Source organism: Pogoniulus pusillus, chromosome 2 (genome assembly GCF_015220805.1).
Source record: "Pogoniulus pusillus isolate bPogPus1 chromosome 2, bPogPus1.pri, whole genome shotgun sequence".
Lineage (NCBI taxonomy): Eukaryota > Metazoa > Chordata > Aves > Piciformes > Lybiidae > Pogoniulus > Pogoniulus pusillus.
This window is the reverse complement of record NC_087265.1, coordinates 45054200-45071873: the sequence shown is the minus strand read 5'-3', so window position 1 is coordinate 45071873 and position 17674 is coordinate 45054200. Positions and strand designations below refer to the sequence as shown.

General features: G+C 43.0%; 1 protein-coding gene across 4 annotated transcripts in view; it reads right to left on the bottom strand.

The window, feature by feature from the left end:
• Window positions 1-263: 263 nt before the first annotated feature.
• The window catches only part of TTC21B (tetratricopeptide repeat domain 21B), a 54752-nt gene continuing 37341 nt past the window's right edge, over window positions 264-17674 (bottom strand). For 3 of the 4 annotated variants that reach the window (XM_064163835.1, XM_064163844.1, XM_064163855.1), the window contains 9 exons: window positions 17148-17258; window positions 14494-14575; window positions 13721-13871; window positions 13093-13254; window positions 11724-11919; window positions 8063-8287; window positions 6206-6326; window positions 4046-4113; window positions 264-2591 (listed from right to left, as the gene is read on the bottom strand). In XM_064163835.1, the coding sequence (XP_064019905.1) occupies window positions 2514-2591; window positions 4046-4113; window positions 6206-6326; window positions 8063-8287; window positions 11724-11919; window positions 13093-13254; window positions 13721-13871; window positions 14494-14575; window positions 17148-17258 (1194 nt within the window). In that variant the 3' untranslated portion in view covers window positions 264-2513. The remainder of the gene's footprint in view (window positions 2592-4045; window positions 4114-6205; window positions 6327-8062; window positions 8288-11723; window positions 11920-13092; window positions 13255-13720; window positions 13872-14493; window positions 14576-17147; window positions 17259-17674) is intronic. The other variant, XM_064163848.1, reaches the window with a different exon arrangement.

The window sequence follows — 17674 nt, the reverse complement described above, 5'->3', positions numbered from 1 at the left end:
TACCTTCTAGACCATCCTTCTAGTTTCAGTACAAATCTGAAGGGAGTAGTAGGGAATTAAACACAGAAATAATATTTTATACACTGTTACAAAAAATATTTAGATATCCTCTTGAAGATATTCTAGGTATTCTGTACCTGCAGGAGAAAAAAAAGGGGAAAAGAAAGGCTAGAGAGGAAGAGATACCTATGGCTTATATGTTGCTATAGCTACAAGATGCTTAGATTTCCAGTTTCAGTGAATGAATCAATAGGAACCACAGCTTCACTCTCCTCTTTTATTCAAAGGCAAAACTGGAAGATGGGTTGCTAAGCAACACCACACTAAAGACTTCAGCTCTTTGAAATGAGCATTACTGACTCCCCTCCATCCCAGGAGTCTCTTCCATTCAAAACCATCTATTAAGAAAGGCAAAAAAAAAAAAAGAAGAAGGAAAAAAAAGCATGCTACGTGCACTGTAAAAGCAGAAGGAAAGCACTGAGATTAACACTTTCAATTAGCTGCAGTAAAGAGAAATGAAAGAAGCCATTCCTTCTGCAGAGAAAAGAAATGTAAATAAATAAATAGAAATTGCATATATGAGCTACAATGGAAATAAGAAATGGCATTTTTGTCTTTTGGGGACACTGTATTAGCTCAAGGCTTTCCTCTAAAGATCTAAAGCCACCTTGTCAGGAGAAAAACAAAATCCAAAGATGAGTCTCATCTGCACTCTTCTTTCAAAGACTTCATCTACAACAAGACACTAGGGACTACATATGCTCAAAGTGACTAACAGGAATTCAGAAACCTTTTCCCTGCATCATTTAGGAATAAACCTCTTCACCAAAACTTAGCCACTAAAAGCTCAAAATCTCAGTTCAATCTCTATCAACTAATTTTTTTATCTCACTTTCATGACCTTATCTTTTATCCAACCATCTCATGAGAAGGTAATGTCCATATTCTACTCATGATAACACCAGATTAGTCTTGTCTTTTTTGACAAAAAAATATTGCATGGATTGATATAAACTCACCTATTTTTATTCTAAGCTTGTTATTGAGGAAGCAAAACTACACTGATCTTGTATGAATAAGGCAGTCTATAAAGAGATGCTGCTCTTCTAGCAATTGCCTTGCTAAGGTGTAAGTACTTGTTCTTTTCACGGTGGGAAAAACCCCCAAACAGAACAGCAGTTTAAAAATCCATTGTGTGCTGACCCCCAAAGTCCACCTACCTTACAATTCACCCTAGCCTCAGCAATTCCAGATCCTTGCATGTTCCTCATTTCACTCCTGTATCATTAAGTTTAATTCAGTCTCCTAAATCTTTCTCAAAGCTCTACCACACTGATTGTCCTAGAGGTAAAAAAACAAGGAGCCTGTATCATCCCTGGGACAGTTATGTATACAGTGATTGCCAGTGCTCAAGCAGACAGGAGAAACCTACAGCAGAAGATTCAAGGTTCCTTAGGGAAGGACAGGCTGCTTATTTGGGTCTTTTCTCAAATCTAATGGAAGCTTAACAGTGCACCTGCACTGGGCAATGCACAAACTGAAACATGGAAGCTTAGCAGTGCACCTGCACTGGGAAATGCACAAACTGAAACATGGAAGCTTAGCAGTGCACCTGCACTGGGCAATGCACAAACTGAAACATGGAAGCTTAACAGTGCTCCTGCACTGGGCAACGCACAAACTGAAACATGGAAGCTTAGCAGTGCACCTGCACTGGGCAATACACAAACTGAAACATGGAAGCTCAGCAGTGCACCTGCACTGGGCAATACACAAACTGAAACATGGAAGCTTAGCAGTGCACCTGCACTGGGCAACACACAAACTGAAACATGGAAGCTTAGCAGTGCACCTGCACTGGGCAATGCACAAACTGAAACATGGAAGCTTAGCAGTGCACCTGCACTGGGAAATGCACAAACTGAAACATGGAAGCTTAGCAGTGCACCTGCACTGGGCAATGCCCAAACTGAAACATGGAAGCTTAGCAGTGCACCTGCACTGGGAAATGCACAAACTGAAACATGGAAGCTTAGCAGTGCACCTGCACTGGGAAATGCACAAACTGAAACACGGAAGCTTAGCAGTGCACCTGCACTGGGCAATGCCCAAACTGAAACATGGAAGCTTAGCAGTGCACCTGCACTAGGCAATACAGGATGTTGTTCTGAGTGCTGTTTCAAATGGACAACACAAAACACTGAGCTCTATGCTTTGAAACATTTATATAATGCTGGTAAAATCCATCTGTGACATTGGATGACACCTTGTCTATCACAAAGAATGAGAATAAAGATGATTTCTTGCAGGGCTGCAGATTTCTGTTAAATATAATACAGATCTCCAGTATAACTAAGATAATCGTATTCACAATACACTTGTGCTGATAAAGTCTTTGTCACTGAAGCATTTCATCCATAGCTTCCAAAGTAAAATTAATCAAACAAGTTGATGAGCCATACAAAATGAACAAAAAAATGCCCCAAGCTTCCCCCACCCAAAATTTTCAGGTATCATGTTCTTAGTGATGCACGGGCCTTGTCAAGTATTTCCTTTCTGATCTTTGGATAATTTGGATGTGCTTCAAGGACCTGTTAAAAGACAAAACAACTCAAAAGACAAGGCTAGAAGGAAAAAAAACTGTATGTAGTTATCTTCCTTATCACTGATCTTACACAATCTAAAACTAAAATAACATGACAAGTTGTGCTAGTTGGAGCCTAGCTGGGATATTTTGGTAGGAGGAATTAGATGACAGGCTGTGAAAAGGAAACAATGGTGATGTCTCCTGCACTCATAGGCTTGCTGAGATGGATAAAAACAAGAACACAAACATAGATAACAGAGTTGCTCTCTGGGGCTGCATGAACTTCTCTCTCTAACCTAACTTGCTGCCTGACTAATCCGTCTGCTTCCTAACCCCCCTGTCCAACCCTCTAAACTCACCTTGAATGCAAGGCAAAGTCTGGGATAATGTAGAGGGGTGGGAATAACATGGAAGGGTGGTTGGGAGCCCCTCCAGGGGACTCTGGTTTCTGGGAGGGCTGTTGTGTTTCTGCATTACCTTTTTAACTTGTATATTTCTGTCTCTAGCTGTATAGATTGTAAATACCTACTTGTGTATTGTGCTAAGCTGTAAATATAAAGCTTCATTCAATTTTCCAGAGCAGCTGAGTCTAGTCTGGGTGATTTTCTTACTTGTGTGCGGGGGGCAGGTAACACCCAAACTATCACACAAGTTTATTTTAAGAAGGCATAAATATTTAACTGTAGCTAGAGACTACATAAATGGAGGTCAAGAACAGTTTTATCAAAGACACTTTGCTTCTCTTTCACCCTGCCTTGTCACCTTGGTGTGAAAGGCACAGGAGTCAAGAGCTAAAGTCTCTGTGTGGTTTGAAATGCAGGCATTCAAAGTGAGCTCTGAAGACATTTCCAAGGGTTTAAGTTTTCTTTCTCTGCAATGATACACTGCTCTCATGTATTTGACTCCCACAATCTCTTTCTTACTATACTTGATCATCTGGCTCTTAATACCCTCCATTACCTTATCCTTTCATTCAATTTGTCCTTTCCAGTTAAATATATTTACTTTTTTAGGGGAAATGAAAGTATTTCATTATTAATGCTAATAAATGTTAATTAATAATGTTCATTCTGCTTCTGTAACAGCAGCCTCTTATTTGGCATCTGCTCTGTACATGTTTGTATGATCCAAAGACAATACTGTAAGTATTGTCTAACACTGTCTTCTGATATTAATATTTGATTAACTTCTTCAGCTGTACTTCTGTATTGATTTACAGAGCTGCAATCAGAAAGAAAGTGCTGCCAGTTGAATATGCTTTTACATACAATAAGCCAGCCCCTTCATCTCTTATGTACCTGGTGACCAGGGAGTTCAGGAGAAAGCAGATTACTTAGAGGATATATAATTTAATCAGGCTTTTTATACAAGCCAGCCTTCTGACCAAAAAAAAAGAAGCAGCATGTAGGAGAAGGTTGCTACTGTAGACAGAGTATTAAGTACACATGCAGATTCTACCTTATGGCAAACATCGATTGCATCAACGTATCTCTTTCCTTTCAGGTAATTGAAAGCCAGCTTGTATCCTGTAAGTAAAAATAGGGGGGGAGGGGGGAGGAGGGGGGAGGGAAAGGTGACAATTTCAGTCCCTGTACTGAGAAACTAAAATGTCCTATGCAAATTCAGTTTGGTCACCACATGTTTCTAAAGTTAGTAGATTTGTTTTCTGGTATTCTCTCATCTAAGCCTGTTGAGGTCAACATTTCTACTGAAAGTCACTTCAGATAGTACATAAAAGTCCTTTACACACTGATAGCTATGCTTGAATCAAAAGGATACATTATTCTGGAGAGCATGTGTTACTACAGAGAACACATAATGGTTGTGCTCTTTCAATTACTGCGGTACCCCACAGAGCTTCTCACTGTGACCTGCAATACACTGTCCCTTTGTAAAGGCAATTCCATTATTACAGGACAGAAAGGGGTGGGGGGAAACCCCACAGGATAGAAATAACAAAGTAGGCATTAAAATGCACTTCTGTTCGACTGTCAGCAGACCACTGATAAAAAAAAAACAAACCCACAAAAAACACCTCCCATGGCTGAGTTACATAGCAACCTCTCAGGTCAGTACTTTCAAGAGGTACAGCTTAAATGTGTCAGCCTGGGCAGGACTGATTGAAAACAATAAAGTTTATAAGCATGCAATTTCTAACATTTGAAATAAATCCATAAATAGAGGGCACAAAAAAGACTACATATTAAGGACCACAAGCTGTATGCAATTTTAAAAGGCCATAAGCATAGCCCTAAAACTTGGAACTCAATTTGTAAGAATCACCATCCCTGGAAGATGGAAACTGACTCTAGGTGTTGAGTAAGAAAGGGCATTTTATCCTATGTGTCTCTTTCATAAAGGGTTTCCCATGTTAAAATAGGCAAAAATGGTGTCTGTTTAGAATCATAGAATCAGTCAGGGTTAACTAAATTACACAAATAATTAGGACACTGTAATTCTAATTTGAGTTCTAATTAGAATCATTGAATCAGTCAGATTTGGAAGGAACCACAAGGATCATCTAAGTTCCAACCCCCCTGCCATGGGCAGGGACACCCTACACTAGAGCAGGCTGGCCATAGTCTCAGCCAGCCTGGCCTTAAACACCTCCAGCCATGGGGCCTCAACCACCTCCCTGGGCAACCCATTCCAGCCTCTCACCACTCTCATGCTCAACAACTTCCTCCTCACCTGCAGTCTGAACCTCCCCACCTCCAGCTTTGCTCCATTCCCCCTAGTCCTGTCACTCCCTGGGAGCCTAAAAAGTCTCTTCCCAGCTTTTTTTGTCAGCCTCCTTCAGACACTGGAAGGCCACAAGAAGCCTCCTCTTCTGCAGACTGAACAGCCCCAACTCTTTCAGTCTGTCCTCACAGCAGAGGTGCTGCAGCCCTCTGAACTTCCTCATGGCCCTTCTCTGGACATGCTAAGTTTGGATAGTTAATTGAAGCCTATGCTAAAGTGCAACCTAAGCATTATCCCAAGTTTTCAGTTAACCATCTTTTTAAAACTAGATATACTTTAAAGACATCGAAATGTCTTTTTTAAACCTTTACTCATATAAAGCCATAGCTATGTAAACAAATAATTTGCCTGATTTTTGCAATGAAATAAACCAACAATCTGCCACCATCAGATATATATTCAGCATTATAAAAAGCTCTCTACTAGTGACAGTACAAACTGCATAACCATAAAGATGTTATTAAAAATTAATGCTGTACTTACAGGGAAATTGCTTCACAAAGAGCAAACTAAAACTGCTTTGGACCAAACCTTGTACTAAAACACTAAGCAGAAACTGGTGGAGTCCCTGGAGGTGTTCAAGAACAGACTGGATGAGGCACTTAGTGCCATGGGCTAGTTGACTGGATAGGGCTGGGTGCTAGGTTGGACTGGATGATCTTGGAGGTCTCTTCCAACCTGGTTGATTCTATGATAAGGCTGCTACTTCTTCCCACTGGGTCTTCTGAAGTGACTGTTATGGACACTTTTAAACATCTGAGGTTTCAACATGATAATCTATCTCTATGGAAAATCAAGAGCAGTCTTTCTGGTGTAGGGTAGCTGTTTCTTTTCTGCTGTAGTGCCTGAAATCATGTGTAGGCTACATATACATACCTATTGTTGGATTGGTTTGGTTTCCATATTTCCAGGCCATCTCATAATTTATTGCTGCATCCTTATATGCTTGTTCCTTTTCCATTATGTACCCCATGTATTCGTAAGCCTTGCAGCATGACTGCAAAATACAAATATCAATTCAAAATTTTAATGAGGTAAGCTTCTGTATAATCATACAAACATCTTAATTGCTTGAATGTTTCAAATCCCTGTAGCTGGAAAAAAAAGACACCTTTATTAACTTGGAGAGAAAGAGAGTCTTGATTTAAAACACCTGTAATAAAAATCAATTATATTAGAGTTCTGTATGATGAATTCCTATGTGACTCTAAGTCAAGAACAGAGTTAATCACAGAGGACATTGTGCCCAGGTGGCCAAGAGAGCCAAAGGCATCCTGGCCTGCATCAGGAACAGTGTGGCCAGTAGGTCAAGGGAGGTTATTCTTCCCCTGTACTCAGCACTGGTCAGACCACCCCTTGAGTACTGTGTTCAGTTCTGGGCCACTCAATTCAAGAAGGATGTTGAGGTGCTGGAACATGTCCAGAGAAGGGCAACGAAGCTGGTGAGGGGCCTGGAGCACAAACCCTATGAGGAGAGGCTGAGGGAGCTGGGCCTGTTTAGCCTGGAGAAGAGGAGGCTCAGGGCTGACCTCATTGCTGTCTACAACTACCTGAAAGGGCATTGTAGCCAGGTGGAGGGTGGCCTCTTCTCCCAGGCAACCAGCAATAGAACAAGAGGACACAGTCTCAAGTTGTGCCAGGGTAGGTATAGGCTGGATATTAGGAAGAAGTTCTTCACAGAGAGAGTGACTGCCATTGGAATGGGCTGCCCAGGGAGGTGGTGGAGGCACCGTCCCTGGGGGTCTTCAAGAAAAGACTGGATGAGGCACTTAGTGCCATAGTCTGGTTGAGTGGATAGGGCTGGGTGCTAGGTTGGACTGGATGACCTTGGAGGTCTCTTCCAACCTGGCTGATTCTATGATGACTCCACCACCTCCCTGGGCAGCCCATTCCAATGGCAAATCACTCTGTGAAGAACTTCCTCCTAACATCCAGGCTATATCTCCTTATTAAATCAATTACCAGGTAACTAGGAAAAAGAAATCATGTTTCAGGTGAAAACTAACCATTTAGATGAATTAAAATAGAAGGTTACTGAGGTTACTGAGGGTACTGATTGATACCTGCCTGAACATGAGCCAGCAGTGTGCCCAGGTGGCCAAGAGAGCCAGTGGCATCCTGGCCTGCATCAGGAATGGTGTGGTCAGCAGGAGCAGGGAGGTCATTCTGCCCCTGTGCTCTGCACTGGTCAGACCACACCTTGAGTACTGTGTTCAGTTCTGGGCCCCCCAGTTTAACAGGGACATTGAGATGCTTGAGCGTGTCCAGAGAAGGGCGACGAGGCTGGGGAGAGGCCTTGAGCACAGCCCTATGAGGAGAGGCTGAGGGAGCTGGGATTGGTTAGCCTGGAGAAGAGGAGGCTCAGGGGTGACCTTATTGCTGTCTACAACTACCTGAGGGGTGGTTGTGGCCAGGAGGAGGTTGCTCTCTTCTCTCAGGTGGCCAGCACCAGAACAAGAGGACACAGCCTCAGGCTGCACCAGGGGAGATTTAGGCTGGAGGTGAGGAGAAAGTTCTTCACTGAGAGAGTCATTGGACACTGGAATGGGCTGCCCGGGGAGGTGGTGGAGTCACCGTCCCTGGGGCTGTTCAAGGCAGGATTGGACGTGGCACTTGGTGCCATGGTCTGGCCTTGAGCTCTGTGGTAAAGGGTTGGACTTGATGATCTGTGAGGTCTCTTCCAACCCTGATGATACTGTGATACTGTGATACTTGTAATGGGCATTCACTTACCCTGTTATGCCGAAGGCAGCGTTTCAGTAAGTCACCAGCCATATCGTATTTGGCAGACTGAATATAGATATCTGCAAGCAGAAGCCAGCTCTTTTCAAACTCCTCTGCATCAATTGGATTCCAGCTCATCTTTGAAATCCGTTTTAACTGGTTCCTGGCTCGTGGAGTCTGTTTCAAGATCATGTAGGCTGTGGCCATTCCCAAAAGCGCCGGTATGTGGTCCTTCTGAAGTCAAAAACAGCATGGTGACTGCTTGGGGCTTTCTTTCAGTTTGCCTTGGTTTTAATATTCTTTTTAAGAAGGCATTCACAGGTATCTAAAACCTATGTGGTTAATTTTACAAAGATCCTGCCTTGCAAGCATGTTTTCCATCCAGGGCCAAGTTTATTTCTGGAAGACCATCCGTGATAAACACCATGGTAAATAATTAAGAGGCTGAATGTAAGTTTGGGCTCAAAATAGTCCTCTTCAGGCTCAGGAAACATTCAAAGTGACCACAAGTATTTCACCTCAACTGGATCTATCCCTCTGATACACAAATAAGTATTTCAGATAAAACCTGACAGAAATCCTGCCTTTATTAGCATGGACCCAGACTAGAATCATAGAATCAGTCAGGGCTGGAAGGGACCACAAGGATCAGCCAGCTCCAACCCCCCTGCCATGGGCAGGGATACACCACCCTAGATCAGGCTGCACACAGCCTCATCCAGCCTGGCCTTAAACACCTCCAGCAATGGGGCCTCAACCACATCCCTGGGCAACCCATTCCAGCCTCTCACCACTCTCATGGTGAAGAACTTCCTCCTCACGTCCAGCCTGACTCTTGCCACCTCCAGCTTTACTCCATTCCCCCCAGCCCTGTCACTCCCTCATGGCCTAAAAAGTCCCTCCCCAGCATTTTTGTAGGCCCCCTTCAGATAGTGGAAGGCCACAAGAAGGTCACCTGGGAGCCTCCTCTTCTCCAGACTGAACAGCCCCAACTCTTTCAGTCTGCCCTCACAGCAGAGCTGCTGCAGCCCTCTGAGCATCCTCATGGCCCTTCTCTGGACACACTCCAGCACATCCACATCCTTCTTGTAATGGGGGCTCCAGAGCTGGATGCAGTACTCCAGGTGGGGTCTCAGCAGAGCAGAATAGAGGGGGAGAATCACCTCCCTCGACTACTACTACTGCCTGTCTCTGCTGCTGGTGTTACCTCTACAACTTTGGTTTTTTTCTGATAGTGGTATGGCCTCCACAGGACTAGGCTTGCTGGTGTCAGATGAGATTCATCTTGCTCCAAGTGTGACTTTCAAAATCCTGCCTTCATTAGCACAAGATAATAGATGAGAATGGGCTCACATCCCAAAATGGCCTCCTAAATGCAGACAGTAGTTCTGTCAGCTGCCAACTTAGAAGCTCCTTTCTCCCTCTCTGTGTTCCTGGCTCATTATTGGTATTCAAGCTCTACACTTCTTCATAGGGTTGTACTGGAAATAGGCTTGACACAGGGGCTTAAAAAAGCCAATAAAAACACTCCAAACCCACCACTGAAGTCTGAAGAGATTAATACTGTATATTTTAGGCAATCCTGGAGAGAGAGCTAAACAGACTGGAATACTCTTCCTGCTGGAACTGTGTCACCATGTGAGAAACAATCAATATTCACTGGACCTCAGATCAATTTTGAGCAGATTGGGAAGTCAGTACTGGAGGCAGAGAGACACCTTATTTGTGGTTAACAATAAGCCAGCAATGTGCCTTGGAGATGACTTAGGAAGAGAGGGAAGGTTCTCTTCCCTTCCTCTGCTGCCCCAGTGGGTCCACATCTGGATTATTGGGTCCAGTTCTGGATTCCCCAGCTCAGGAGAAGCAGAGAACTATTGCAGAATCCAGTGAAAGGCTATGAAGATGACAAGGGGACTGGAGCATTTCTCCTATGTTACAAGGCTGAAAGACCTGGGGTTGTTCAGCCTGGAAAAGACTAAGAGAGGATCCTATCAATGCTTACAAATAGTGAAGGGCAGATGTCAAGAAGATAGAGATAGACTCTTTTCTGTGCTGCTCAGTGACAGGACAAGAGGCAAAAGGCACAAACTAGAATGCAGGAAGGTTAATTTGAAAATAAGGAAAAATTCCTTACTTTGAGGGTAACAGAGCATTGGAACAGGCTGACAAGAGAGGTTGAGGAGTCTCCTTCCCTGGAGATATGCAAAACCCACCTGAACACAATCCTGGACAACCTGCTCCAGAGAACCTTTTAATAGGGGACTGGACTAGATCTTTAGAGACCTCTTGCAGCCCTACCATTCTGTGATTCTCAGAAGCGCTTTATAGACAAGATAAGCATCTGTGTATTCAGCTCAGCCAAGGAGCACTTTAGCACACAGGGAAAGAGGGGCAACAACTCAAGCATTTCCTGACATTCTGATGGACTGGATGTGTCTGCATGTGCTTAAATGAAATCTATTGAAAGGTGCTGGTATCAAGAGCATCTGTTGTTAATCATAAAGCTCATGACTACAAGTAGCTACAAAATAGCAAAGCTTTCCATCCTAAGGATGAATTTTAAGCAGATGTATAATCTTGCCCTGGAATTTAAATTCTGTCAGATTGCCATGAAGTAAATGAAGGCAGCTTATACTTAATAATTTTTGCTTGCAAAATGAGCACCTTGTGTACTGTGTCCAGTTCTGGGGCCCTCAGTTCAAGAGAGATGCTGAGGTGCTGGAACGTGTCCAGAGAAGGGCAACAAGGCTGGTGAGGGGCCTGGAGCACAGCCCTGTGAGAAGAGGCTAAGGGAGCTGGGGGTGTGCAGCCTGCAGAAGAGGAGGCTCAGGGGTAACCTCATTAATATCTACAACTATCTGAAGGGAGGCTGTAGCCAGGTGGGGGTTGGTCTCTTCTGCCAGGCAACCAGCAACAGAACAAGGGGACACAGTCTCAAGTTGTGCCAGGGGAAGTATAGGCTGGATGTTAGGAGGAAGTTCTTCCCAGATAGAGTGATTGGCATTGGAATGGGCTGCCCAGGGAGGTGGTGGAGTCACCATCCCTGGAGGTGTTCAAGAAAAGACTGGATGAAGCACCTGGTGCCATGGTCTAGTTGACTGGACAGGGCTGGGTGCTAGGTTGGACTGGATGATCTTGGAGGTCTCTTCCAACCTGATTGATTCTATGAATGTACTGTACAGACTTAGATAATCAGATGCACTGCTGGCAAGCCTGAGAATTAAAAAGCAAAGCCAAACAGCCTGTTCACGTTTCAGTTAATGTCAGTGTTACAACTGAGTTTTTGCAATGCAACTGAAGTCTTCCAAAGATGTTATTTCAGCTTTATTTTTAAATTAATATAAAATAGAATCATAGAATCAACCAGGTTGGAAGAGACCTCCAAGATCATCCAGTCCAACCTAGCACCCAGCCCTGTCCAATCAATCAGACCATGGCACTAAGTGCCTCATCCAGGCTTTTCTTCGACACCTCCAGGGACGCTGACTCCACCACCTCCCTGGGCAGCCCATCCCAATGGCATTCCAATTTACTAATAGAAAAAAAGATAATCCTCAGAACAAATGTCACCAGCACATGCCACTACTGCTAAATGTAAACTGTGAGACTAGTTAAAGAAAAGAGTTTACCAAGTGTGAAAAAGACTGAGGAAATGAGGAGGGTTACTCACCTCAGCCACTACGATTTCCGTGAACGTGTTCAGTGCTCGTTCAACACTCGATTTCTGCTTGGTTGCCATGAGACAGTAATTTTCCATGATTCGCAGCTGAACGTGACCCTGAATGGTCTGAGGCTTGAGCTCCTTCAGAAGATTCTCTGCTGTTCTTACAGCCAGTTGCACAGACTCCTGCTTCTCTGTTGAATTACTGTTAACAAAGTTTGTAAAAGCTTTTCTTCTTTAATACACACCATAGAATGATAGAATCAGTCAGAGTTGGAAAGGACCACAAGGAGCAGCTAGTTCCAACAACCCTGCCATGGACAGGGACACCCTACCCTAGATCAGGCTGGACAGAGCCTCATCCAGCCTGGCCTTAAGCACCTCCAGGCATGGGGACTCAGCCACCTCCCTGGGCAACCCAGTCCAGCCTCTCACCACTCTCATGCTGAACAACTTTCTCCTCATGTCCAGCCTGAACCTACGCACCTCCAGCTTCACTGCATTCCCCCTAGTCCTGTCACTCCCTGATATCTTGAAAAGTCCTTCCACAGCTTCTTTGTAGCCCCCTTCAGATATTGGAAGGCCACAAGAAGGTCACCTGGGAGCCTCCTCTTCTCCAGACTGAATAGCCCCAACTCTTTCTGTCTGTCCTCATAGCAGAGCTGCTGCAGCTCTCTGAGCATCCTCATGGCCCTTCTCTGGACACACTCCAGCATCTCCACATCCCTCTTGCAATAGGGGCTCCAGAGCTGGATGCAGTACTCCAGGTGGGGTCTCAGCAGGGTGGAGTAGAGGGAGAGAATCACTTCCCTGGCCCGGTTGGCCACACTTCTCCTGATGCAGCCCAGGCTCTCCTTGGCTTTCTGGGCTGCAAGTGCACACTGCTGGCTCATGTTGAGCTTCTTGCCCACCAGCACCCCCAAGTCCCTCTCCTAAGAGTTGCTCTCCAGCCAGTTCCTGCCCAGTCTGCATTTGTGCTTGGGATTGCCTCAACCCAGCTGCAGGACCTTGCACTTGGTCTCACTAAACCAATTTAATTACAAGGCAGTAGCAATTCCATGCTAAAGGCATGCCATTTTGTACAAGGTGGCACTTGCATATAGGCATTCTGCTTTAATTCCCTTAAACTGCAGTTCCAACCTAACAAGCTATTCTTAACACTCCAGCTGACCAGAATTCCAGATAAAACCTTCTCTACTTTCTCCTTAAGACTGACTTATTCCAATCTAGAATGGTCTCTCATCATATAGTAAGTGGAATATTCAAAGCATTAGATGAACTTGACATTGCAGCAGTTTAAATTAAGGCATATTCTTAAGGGGCGGCAGAGTAAGAGGATGACAAAAGAACCCAAGCAATATTTACTTCATTCACTTACCCTGTGTCAGCATCCAGATTTTCAAAGACTTCCCCACCCATGGTTTCATTATCTGGGTTCAGACAAATTTCAATCATGTTGTAGACTGCATTCTGTCCCCAGTCATTGTCCTTTCGAGCTTTATTAAAATGCCGCAGCGCATCGTTTGGTTCACCTGTATACCTAAGCAGAAAATTAACCTAGTTAAAGCTGCCTCAAATCTCACCCAAACCCAAACAGGAAACTTAAGTGTTAAGAAGAGATGACACACCTGCAAGCACTGATAATGTAAAGTTTTCAACAGCAGGCATATTATGGCAAGCAATTTGTTTTTGCAGGCTAAAGCAGCCTGAAAAACTCTAAGCTTTGACAACAAGAAATATTAAGTTACCTAATCAGGAAGATTGTCCCTTTTAACTACCAGAAAACACAAAAGATGTATGTGAGACAAAATAATTTAAAGGAGAAGCTCATTGGAAAGTATTTCAGAAGGTAAAATGAGGCCTTAAAATCCTACCACCTTAAGTAATATAGCACTGCTTCCCCACTTACTTATCAGTTGCTTGTCACACTACATGCAACATCTTTGAGTGACAATGGATGACAAGAAAGTTAATTAAAATATGTACTATATCATCAAAGAAAGTACCAAAGATACAGTCCTTTGCAGTAGTGAAATCCTGGTTCAAGCTTTGTTCTGGGAGAATGTTTTTCAGCCATTAAAAGAAATCTTGGGACTTCTTCAAGTTTCCCAGCTCTTCTTAACAGGTCAATTAATCGCGAGAGGGTTGCATAGTTATCTAAATAACACAAATAATTAGGACACTGTAATTCTAATTGGAGTTCTAATTAGAATCATAGAATCACTGAATCAGTCAGGGTTGGAAGGGACCACAAGGATCAGCCAGTTCCAACCCCCCTGCCATGGGCATGGATACCCTACCCTAGAGCAAGCTGCACACAGCCTCATCCAGCCTGGCATTAAACACCTCCAGGGACGGGGCCTCAACCACCTCCCTGAGCAACCAATTCCAGGCTCTCACCACTCTCATGCTCAACAACTTCCTCCTCACTTCCAGTCTGAACCCACCCATCTCCTGCTTTGCTCCCTTCCCCCTAGTCCTGTCACTACCTGATAGCCTTAAAGAGTCCCTCCCCAGCTTTTTTGTAGGCCCCCTTCAGATATTTCTCCATCTCAGCTGAGTCTAGTTTGGGTGATTTTCTGAAGTGTGGGGGGGCAGAGAACAACCAAACCATCACAAAAAGTCAAAAAAGCCAATGGTCATTAGTTTTAGTATCCACTACATTATAAATAGCACATTTGGTTTTAATCATGCAGGGTATTTTTTAGGTATTTATTCCTCTATCTCATCAGAACTACGTATCAGAAGGAATGAAAAAATATCACTGCTGAATATTCACCTGGTTTGCGTTCTAGAAGCTGCTGGAAATGAAAGACAGCTTGTTCATAATCTTGTTTCCTGAACATAAGATCAGCCATCATCTGCAATATTGACCAATGCAGAGAAAACAAAGCAAGTGTTATATATTGTGTTTTATAATGAACTCTAGTTCTGCAAAGTGGGGACCTAAAACTACAGCACTGAAGTGCTGCAGGAATTGCACAACAAGAAAGCTGGACTTTTTTATTAGAATCATAGAATCAAGCAGGTTGGAAGAGACCTCCAAGATCATCCAATCCAACCTAGCACCCAGCCCTATCCAGTCAACTAGACCATGGCACTAAGTGCCTCATTCAGGCTTTTCTTGAACAGCTCCAGGGATGGTGACTCCACCACCTCCCAAATGGAAAACTACACAAATCACAAGCTCAGCTGATTTCAAACAGCTAAGATGTACACAGAAGAGCAACACTGCCTTTCAAATTTGGCACCTTTGCCAGAAATATTATAACAAATAAAACTCAATATTATTGATAATCAATATCACTTTGAGCAGTATGGCTTAGAAGTTATTAGACCTTTTTTTCTCTTGTTTTAAATTTACTTAGCTGTGATCTGGAAAATAAGAAAGGAGGAAAATATAATTGGGCAGATTACTGAAATACTTTGTTCACATGACTCTATTTTCTCAAAACAATGCATTACTCCCTGGAAAATAAACACTCTACATATACAGACACACAGCATGAAAATGAGCAGGTACAGGCTTATATCCAATTGTTCACTTAATGTAGAAATTAAAAGAGAATGAAAAACTTTGAAGTGTCTTTCAAATATGTCTGGATTTACTTGTGTAGGTTTATTCCTCATTTTATTTCCCATAAAGGTAGATTAAGCACATAGAAAAGCAAAGGTAAAGTTTGTGCTAGTTTGAAGCTAGCTAGAATATTTTGTTAAGAATTAGATGATAGGCTGTGAGAAGGAAACAGTGGTGATGTCTGCTGCACTCATAGGCTTGCTGAGATGGATAAGAACAAGAACACAAACACAGACAACAGAGTTGCTCTCTGGCTTTTGCTGCCTCCTTTCTCACCCTAACTTGCTGTCTGTATGACTAATCCTTCTGCTTCCTACCTACCCTGCATGATTCTCCAAACTCACCTTGCATGTAAGGCAAATCTGGGATAAGGTAGAGGGGTGGAAAGGAGGTGGAAGGGTGGTTGGGAGCCCCTCCTGGGCACTCTGGTTTCTGGGAGGGCTGTTGTGTTTCTGTATTACCTTTTAACTTGTCTATTTCTGTCTATAGCTGTATATGTTCTAAATATCTGCTTGTATATTGTGCTAAGCTGTAAATATAAAGCTTCATTCTTTAATTTCCAGCTCAGATGAGTCTAGTCTGGGTGATTTTAAGTGTGTGTGTGGGGTTGGGTAACACTCAAACAGTCACAAAATTGAGGAAAGATGATAGCCCACTTCAGCAGTGGAAATAAACTAAAATTATTTCCTTTCAGTTTATCTCCACTAAGTAGCTAATAAAGTATATATTTAATAACTAATATCCAGAGTCCTATTACCACTGTTCTTGCACCATACTACAACAAATTCCAGACGTTAGACTGCTGTGGGGAAATAAATTATTCCAGTCTAAAAAGAATTTTGATCTTGAAGTGTTTCATGTGTTAAAGGAAAAGTTGCTCTATAAGCTGTCTTTTAAGCCAATATGTATACAAATCATGTATGGAGAATCTGAAACTATGATTAGAATCAGTCAGTCAGGGTTGGAGGGGACCAGAAGGATCATCTAGATCCAAGCCCCCTGCCATGGGCAGGGACACTTTACCCTAGATCAGACTGGCCAGAGCCCCATCCATTAAAAACAGTCAAGTAGGAATATGATTATGATTGTATAAGGACATAAAATCACCTTAAGCACACAGATCTTTAATTACTTTTTTTTTTTCAGATACTTGCTTGGTACTTTAAATACTTGCTTAGATACTTTATGACTGGGCTTGGAAAATGACTTCTTCCCCAAGCACTAGTCAACTGTTAATAGAACATGCATTAAGATATGCTTCAGTCAATCTTACAAGTGCTATTGTTTCCATATGGTTCTTTGCACTGAAATAGAGTGAATGCTGTTGTTGGGGTTTGGGCAGAGTTGAGCAGGCTGAAATAAGGAGAGTAGGAAGGGTAACGTTAGGTCATTCTGATAAGGAGGCAGAGCTGCAGGAGAAAAATAGCCTTGAATAAGGCCAGCAGAGAAGCTGTTACCTATAGCTAGCTGCATGAGGGGGATGAAGGGGGGCTGGTGGTTCAGATCTGCCTCTATGTGTGTGGACAGCCCATATTCTGCTGTGTAACCTATCAGAAACATGCACGTTGTATTAGCCACTATATAAGCATCACTCTTAACTTCAATAAAGGGGGCACTGACTCATACATCATGTTGAAGTCTAAACGTGCCATGCTGGTTCCCTGCATAGATTCTGAAGAGGGACAAACTCAGCATGCTGTGATTGCTATGAACTTCATATTGAATCATTATCCAGCATAAAAACATTTCGTTGCAATGGGTTTTTCTCTCTCTTTTTTAAATCAGAAGCTGTAGGCTTTCTTTAAAGTGGTATCACATAGATCTGTTACATTACAGATATAAAGGATTGTAGGTACCATAGTTGCTGCTTCATTATCTTGGTCATTCTTTAGCAGTAAGGCACACTGATGTTGACAGGCGTCGATATCATCTTGTGCAAGATATAAACGTGCAAGTTCCAGCATTGCCTGTAAATGAAAATATGTAACTGTGATTTAAAGATGAAGAAAACTGGTTCATTTCTATAAGTATTCATCTGAGAGTTTCAAAGCCCCTGGGAAAACTTACTCCTCCTCTGTTGCTTCCTGTGAGCTCTTGGTCAAGGAATTGAATTCATTTCCATTCCCTCAATTTTAAAATAGATTAATAGAGTTATTCTTCAGAGGGTTATTCTGCACATACACTGCAAACAGAACTGCTGAGATAGTACTGCTCTGAAAACTGCACTATTTTGGGAAGAATAATTTTCTTGGAAGGAAAAAAAAAAGGAATGCATGTAGTGCATCTCATTGAAAGCAGCAAAAACCACATTAACATTCACCCATTAGTTTTGGAGTATAAGCAAATTCCAGCAGAAAGGGTTTTCTTATATGCATTTCCAAAC